General features: G+C 44.9%; 1 protein-coding gene across 6 annotated transcripts in view; it reads right to left on the bottom strand.

Moving 5' to 3' along the window:
• Positions 1-829: 829 nt before the first annotated feature.
• Bicd1 (BICD cargo adaptor 1) overlaps positions 830-7,948 on the bottom strand; it is a 240,672-nt gene continuing 233,553 nt past the window's right edge. For 3 of the 6 annotated variants that reach the window (XM_004632224.2, XM_023716292.1, XM_023716294.1), the window contains one exon: positions 830-5,673. In XM_004632224.2, coding sequence (XP_004632281.1) covers positions 5,586-5,673 — 88 coding nt within the window. In that variant the 3' untranslated portion in view covers positions 830-5,585. The remainder of the gene's footprint in view (positions 5,674-7,948) is intronic. The other 3 variants (XM_023716293.1, XM_023716295.1, XM_023716297.1) reach the window with 2 other exon arrangements.

The following is a 7,948-nucleotide window of genomic DNA, read 5'->3' as shown; positions in this document are numbered from 1 at the left end:
TGTTTCCTTTGAACTTTGGAGTTTTAAAAATAATTAACAAAACAGTTTCTTCGATCAGTCTTTTAGTAACCTATTCATATGACATCATAATTAGGTGGAAACACTTCACATCATTGAGCCCCAGAGGGCATAAGAATAAAACTGCAATTAAATGTAGGAACAGCTGAATCATTACAATAATCACACGCAGTACAAACCAGGGCTGGCCACACGTGACACAAATGTTAGCACTGCCAAGAAATGCAGTACCGTCGGAATCATGTTTGGTTCACCACGTATGCATACTCATGCAAATAAAAACACTGAATAGATTACAAAAATGTCGTAAAAGATTTTCAAAGAATTGTTTAACTGACTCCTAACAGTCAAACCATTGAGCTTAAACATTCTGTGGCTGCAATGTCCAGCGATGTATCTCCTCTTTGCTGAACAACGGTGTCTAGGAACTCAGTGACGCTGCATTCTGCATTTCCATTATCACCTAAGAAGTCTTTTTACACAAACTGATGACATTTCCCTTTACTTTATGGTTCTCTGGTCTTTCTTTTTTTTAAAAATTTATTGTGTGTGTGTGGCCAGCTCAGCCCACCAGGGGGCGGGTCTGGCTGGCATGTGGTGCTGGGGGATTGAACCGCGGTCCCTGTTCTTTGCTAAGCTTGTTTTAAATAGGTGCTTTAGACCACTGAGCCATCTTACCAGCCCCAAAGTGTGGGCTCCCCCCCCCCCATGGAAGTTTTGTTTGTTTGTTTTTGCGGAACTGGGGATTGAACTCAGGCTTTGCACTTGCCAGGCAAGCACTTATTCCACTGAGCTATCTCCCCGGTCTGGTCTTTATTTTCAAAATGACTTTTTGAAAGGAAAAGCATACATTTGTGCTAGGAAGTATCTGTTTTCATTAGAGAATCATAGTGACCAGAGAATAATTCTAATGCAAGTCAATTCCCAATAAGTGTTGCACAGTAATTAAACTCTGATCTCAGAAATAATCTGGCTCAGCAGTTTATCCAGACTTCAGCTTAAATAGGGCAAATTTTAAGTAACTCCAGAGGAAAGGGATAAAAATACAGTGAGAATAAAGAGCCATGCTTCCAGTATGAAAAGGAGACCAGGTATAGGGGCAATGTCCTTACATTCCTAGGACAAGAGAAATAAGGTTTCTAAGGTGTTCATAGTATGGACAGAGAAAAGCTTCCCTGACATGAGTGACCTCATGCAAACGTCTTACGTCATACGCTTCTTACACTGTATTCTTGTCTTACATGAAAGGCAGTTAATTGCATCTCCTCTTTTTAAACAGAATATTATCTCTGAGAAATGCTCAAGTGGGGAATGTCTTAATACTAAATACCTCTTTCAGTTATACCTTGTATAATAGGATGAAAGCGTTGTCTAGGGGAAATCAGGTGTCTGCCCAACAGGATAACGCCACCAGCGCCATACATCAGGGACCGTGGAAGTCAAGTTTGCATTTAAATAAACATGATTTTAATTTCTGAGACTACTGCTGACGATGGAAAGGGTCACTCAGGAGCTATGTTGGTCATGTGGGTCCACAGAAATTGAATTTAAGATAAAAAAAAAAATCACGCGTCCATATCATCCCTGACTATGCTATCTACCGTAACTCCAGTTCCACAGCTTTCTGCAAAATTATGTCCCCTTTAATTGAAAACACCACTGTAAATTTTCTACAGTCTTAATTATAAAGATTATCTTAATGCACTCTGGTTTATAAAGAAATGCACAGAAAAAGGAGAACAAACCTTTTTTAAAACTGTGAACCTTACTCTAGGAGTTTCTTTTAACCCTAGATGTATCTGCATCTTGAGGCACCCAACTCTCGCACCGTGGGCAGAGCCAGCCAAGTTCCCAACTGGAAACCTGTCAGCGTCCGGACGCATCATTCTGACAGACACATTCTATTTCTTGGCTGATTCTGAGAATAAAAATTTATACTCCTATCTCAGCAGAAAATAGATTTCATATCCTCATTTCCTGTGTCATAATCTTTACTGGAAAACTGGAAAGGATTTGTCTCAGGACGTTTTCACAGCCTTAGTTCGTTTATTGGGCTGATATTTTACGCTTGTTTGAAGCAGCAGGTCTTTGCTGTACGTGAATATTTTCCACGGCACGCAGAGAACAAACGTGGAAGACCCTCCTCAGCAGAGACAGAAGTGGGGAGGTGTTCAGCTTGTCTCGAGTATTCCTGAGGGCATTTCTTTTCTAGAGTCTGAAAACTGAGGCTTTTAATAGTAAAATTGCTACACTGTGGACAAATTTAAGGATATAATGATATATTGCTGGAAGGAAAAATAACATCGACAATCCTTTAAGAAATAAGATTGCTATCCTATTTCAAAGGATAAAATATTTATGACTAGTCAGAACTACTTTATTTTTAACTTTAAAATAAAAGAAACAGGATTATAAGTTTGCAGAGTTATACATTATTTTAAGATATCTTGCCACTTAATACTAGACAACCAATAATATTCCATTTTTAAAAAACAAATCCTCCTCATAATCACCAATTCTGATGATTTTTCATTGCTCAAAATCTTTATCTTAGAATATAAATCCTTCATCTTGAAGATTTCCTAATTCTAGTCTTACTGGTATTTGTAGCTGTTTCTATCAATTCTCTTTTCTGGAAGGCTACAATTGTATCTCCTCTTCCTCTGGCTAAATAGGTATAATTTCTAAATCTTAATTATTTAGTAACTTTGTTTCCTCAAAGTTTTTCTAATTTAGTCATGGAAGGTTTTGCCACCCCCAAGAACTCAGGCCAAAAGCCGTGTATTGCTGATTTTTACTTTGATACTATTTTATGCCTAAAAAAAGAAATCTTCAGCAGGAAGCATTTCTGTACCTATTCCTCTCAGCACTGTCGTTGTGCTTACTTTTAAAAAACTGCCTGGTTACCTTGCTACCCTCCTTGGCCGGCTACCTGCCCTCCCGGCGTCAACGTGGCATCAGGAGTGGCACCCTGGGACTGCGCTTGCGCATACCGCGCTTCTTCTGCGCACGTGTCTTCGATTAATCTGAGTTCGCCCTTTGGGGTTCTAACTCGTTCTTCATTTTCAATTTCCTTATGGATCTTGATTATCTTTACAAGTACTGAGTTTTACTTCTGTTACACACATCTATTCATTTAAAATGCCTATAAATAAATATAAATATGGCTCTGTTTAAACTACTATGCTAAATGACGCCACAGTGGAAATAAATACACAGCATTCTCTCTTAGGACTTAGGGAGCACCATCTAATTTGGGGCTGAAAAGGAAATTTTATTTCCAAGTTTCTATATCTTCTTGACAAAATTCTGCTAAAATTAGTATTTTGTACAATTAACACTTCAAGCATTTCCCACTCTGTTTAGAGACTAGTTTTTGATAGATTTTGTTCTGGAAAAAATAAATGCCCTGCACACTCCTCAGCTTAACTGGGTCATAAACCAGAGGGCGGGTGTGGGACAGCGCCAGGAGCCCTGTGACAGCAAGAGGGCTCCAGCCTCTCAGAACGCGGTCCCATTCCCCAGCAAGTGACAGATGACAAAGGAAGGTGTTCTGAGGTATCAGTAAAAAGGCGTGTCTCCCCCAGGCACAAAGCCCACTAAGAAGCTGCACCTTCCAAGGTGCAAACTCAGGACTCCAAAAAGAAAAGACAGAGCGGGCGGGTCTGCTTTCTTCTGATGAACTCACTTAATGAAACCCAGTATGTCACTGACACTGGTCCCTGGCAGGTAGTGTGCCTGTCACCTGAGGACTGTGTGCAGGACTGACAGAATGGCATCACAGGTGGGCTCAGGCGTGTGACAGCTACCATCAGGACCTGCGTGCAGGTCTGTTTTGATTCTGCACTCTGACCTGAATCCCTATCTCGGTGGAGACTTCAATAGTTTAGGCCAAGTTGCATAAGCCATGACCCCCTGAAAGGCAGCACTCGTGTAAAGAACACAGAAGCTCTTGGCTGCTTTGGTAATAACAGTGACCACCACTCGACAGGTGCACACCTGTCCGAAGCTCCCGTGTGTGCTTGATGACCGGCCTCTGCTGGACACCTGCAGTGCACTCATCCTGCCCCCCGCCCCCCCACTGCGCAGCCGGGTGGCTCTGCGGCGGTCCTGGGTGTGCCCTGCACTGGTAGCTGTTCTGTGTGCTAACAGTGAGGACCCTGTTCATTTGGGAGAGAAATTACCGACACATGAAAAGGCGAAAATTTTCTGGTTTTAAATAAGTTAAGGCTACTGACAAAGACAAGGAATCAGGGCTAGCCGCCCTCGAGAGGGATGCGGCCTCAGAGACATCGCAGCTGTGGTACCTCTTTTCCTTTATTTGTCAGGTTATGTGCAAAACAAAATTTTGCTATGAAAATCCACTGCCTTAAATCAAGTCATAAAAGTTACCTAGCAGAATCTGTAAATTAACTAGGAATGTGTCTTATCAATATAATAGAATGACTTGTAGGCACCTGAGTATTTGTCAAAAGTAGACAATGGGCAAAGGTTTAGTATCTATATATCTTTTGGCAAGGACAATTCATTATGAAAAACAAATCTAACAACAACAAAACATACAAGTTCAATCAAAAATCTGAACACCATCAGCGTAAATGACCTAGCCAAGGCTGCCTTACACCTAGCCATGTGTAGTTTTGTTCTTGATACTGTTTAGCAGGAAAGACTCATAGTAGGACCTTGAATTTGGAAGAAAACAACCCAACTCTGGTCGTTAATTAACACAGCCTTTCTTCCCTTCAGGTGACGTAGCCTTATGTAGCCCCGTCTCCACACGCGGCCACACACAGGGAGAGGCAGCACCAGTACATCTAGTCAACACAATTTAAAAAAATGAAGGATGCCACGGAAGCTCAAATAAGCCAAGGAATCATAATGTGGTCTCTTTCTTAGAATTACTTACTGATGTCCAGTGTAGAATTCTAGTTAAAACAAAAACGAAAACCAGCAGTTAATAAGCTACTGATTAGAAGTTCATAAACAATATCAGTGTAGCAGCAAAAATACAGTTATTTTAACATTCGGATGCACCTCATTTATCACTTTGTGCAAGGAAAATGACCACCGGCTGGCCAGTTCCAGACTTCGAACTAAATTAAAGCTCCTAGAGGATCGAACAAACTATGCTTATTTGAAAATAAGCGAATTAAATTCACCTCTCACAGAAATTATTCTTACAGGCATAAATTATATAGCAAATGAAGTACAAAACTAAATATCAATGACAAAAAGATATGTCGCTGAGTGTGGCTTGAGGAGAGCTCGTCTTCCCATGCACGCGTTGCACACCGTCCTGGGCCCCTCAGGCTGCGGAGGGCGAGCCGCCGCCGGTGGAGACGAACCACCTGTCCTCTCCGTCTTTGATGTGGCTGAACTGAGCCGGCGATCGATCGCAGTTCGCAGTGGCCCAGAGAAACCGCGCAGTTTCGTCGCAGCGGGGCTGTGCTTTGCGTTCCTCTTCCCAAACGTCGGACAGAGACCCCCGCGCCTCTCCGGACCGAGAGGAGGACGCCGCGGGGTCCGGGCAGGTCCTGCGCGGCCGGAGCGAGGGCGGGCGGCGGAACCTAGGGGCAGGGCGGCTTGGCCAGGCAGTGGAGCGGGGCGCACGGGGGGCTGGCGGGCGGCGGCTCCTCGGGGAGGGCGGCGTCAGGACTGCAAGGAGAAAGAGCGGTCAGCGGGCCGGGTCCTGCAGGGGCGCAAGATCCGCGCGCACGCGGCGCACAGCAAAGCACGCCCTCCCGGGCAGCCGCGGCTGCAGCAGGCGGCGCGGCGCGGGAAGAGGGGCTGCGGCGCAAGCTTCCTGCGAGCGGAGCTCGCTCACGCTTTGCAGGCGCCGGACCAGGCACCGGCCGGGCGCCTGCGGGCGGACCTTGCCGGTGCTGCACCCCGGCTCCTCCGGAGGCGCACCTGGGCGTCCTGCCCAGACTCGGGGGCTCAGCAGGCCGAGCCCAGCATCTGTGCTCTCCGGAGCGGGCTCACCAGCACAGCCGGCGCGGTCGGGAGCGGGGCCTCTGGAGCCTCGGCCACACGGCCCTGCTCCGGCTGGCTGCCAGGCGCTTGGCGGGGCAAGGAGGCGAAGTCTGAATTTCCTGTGCGCGGTACACAACTGAGTTCCGAGCGTTTGCAAAACAGCCAGCCAAAAGTGAGGATGAGGCACCAAGGGGTCTGGTGGTTTTGGTTTTTTTTTTTCACTTGTCGAAAAGTTGGGTAGTTTTCTAAAAAGGGATATTTTCCTGGATACTATGAAATTTAGTTCCATAGATTTCATTTCTGCCAGGAGAAACATTTGAAGATTATTTTGTTCATTTAGTTTTTGAAAGTAATATTATCTTTGGAGCCACTAGAAATCATTGCTAATCTATTTGTTGTTTTTGACTTTTCTGGTACTGAGGCTTGAACACAGGACCTCTGCACTAACCAACATCTCAGCTCCTTTCAAGTTTTTAAAATTTTGACACAAAATTTCACTAACTTGCCCAGGCGGGACTTGAACTTGTAATTCTCCTGCCTCAGCCTGCCAAAGTGCTGGGATTATAGGCATGTGCCACTGTTCCCAGTAAGACAAGGAAATGTTTTAATCTTTTGGAACTGGAATCATTCATGTGTCTCTCTTATAAAATCGTAATTCTGTAAAACATTATCTGCTTGAAGTTTTCTTACTTTCCAAGCTCTGTGAACTGTGGTGATTTTTTTGTTTGTTTTGGTACTAGGGACGGCACCCAGGAACATTCAATTCTACTGAATGAGAACCCAGCTCTTATGTATCTTTATTTATTTATGGTACCAGAGATTGATCTCAGGACCTTGTGCTTGAGCTATCTCCCCAGCCCTGTATTTTTTATTTTGAGGCAGGGTTTTACTAATTTGCCCGGGTGGGACTTGAATTTACGATCTTCCTTTCTCCGCTTCCCTCAGTGGTGGGATGACAGGCTGGTGCTACATGCCTTCTTGAACTGCCATCAACCAAGTTGAAAAGGAGACTGCCCCAGTTAGGATAACTGGTGTAAAAACTACTACCCTGCCTGTCTTCAAGCTGGTGGTAAAACATGAGACAATGTGACCTTCCGCAAAGTCTAAGAAAACAGTGGGCGGTACTGATTAAACTAAGCGAGGCACAGTACCCAAGTGTGTAACCCAGGACTCGGGAAGGACATGAGTTCAGGTCCCGCCCAGATGACAGAGTGAGACCCTGTCTCAAAAAGCCAAAAATAAACAAATAAACAAACTAATTAAAATATGCCCTTTAAAATCCGAAGAAAATAATGCACGGCAAGAATCCTCCTGCCTGTCCCACCCGAGTCAGACAGTGGGAAACGGGTGGATGGGTGGATTTACAGAAAGAAACCGTGAGCTTCCCTGTAGCATTTGCAGAAGGGATCCCCAATTTCTTTTTAGAGAATTACACATGTTGGGGCAGGTGAGATAGTTCAGTGGACTAAGTGCCTGCTTAGGCAAGTGCAGGGACCGGGCTTTGATCCCCAGCCCCACATGCTGTGCTGGCCCCGCACTGAGCCAGCCACTGAGTCTGGGTGTGGTGGCGCACGCCTGTAATCCCAGCACTGGGGAGGCTGAAAACAAAAAGATCGCTACAAGTCCGGGCTGTGTAGTGAGACCCTGTACCAAATACATTAAAAAAAAAAAATTAAACATGTTATGCAACATAAATTCTAGTGAATAGTCTAGAGTGGTCACACTGTGCAATGACACATCGGTGAAGATCATGAGTTAGTGCGCTTTTTGATAAAGCAGACAGGAACGCACTGGTGGACGCTGAGGTGTCTCGCCACGGCACACGCTGGCTGCAGCTCACTTGGCCTGACGCGCTGGCATGACGTCAGGCATGACGACATAATAATCTGCACCACTTCAGAGTTAAAAATATTATACATCACCTGCGATTATCTTAAATTTGCACAAAATGGAATCA

The sequence above is a fragment of the Octodon degus genome, unplaced genomic scaffold (assembly GCF_000260255.1).
Source record: "Octodon degus isolate 3935 unplaced genomic scaffold, OctDeg1.0 scaffold00047, whole genome shotgun sequence".
In the NCBI taxonomy this organism is placed as follows: Eukaryota; Metazoa; Chordata; class Mammalia; order Rodentia; family Octodontidae; genus Octodon; species Octodon degus.
This window is presented reverse-complemented; position numbering and strand designations above follow the sequence as displayed.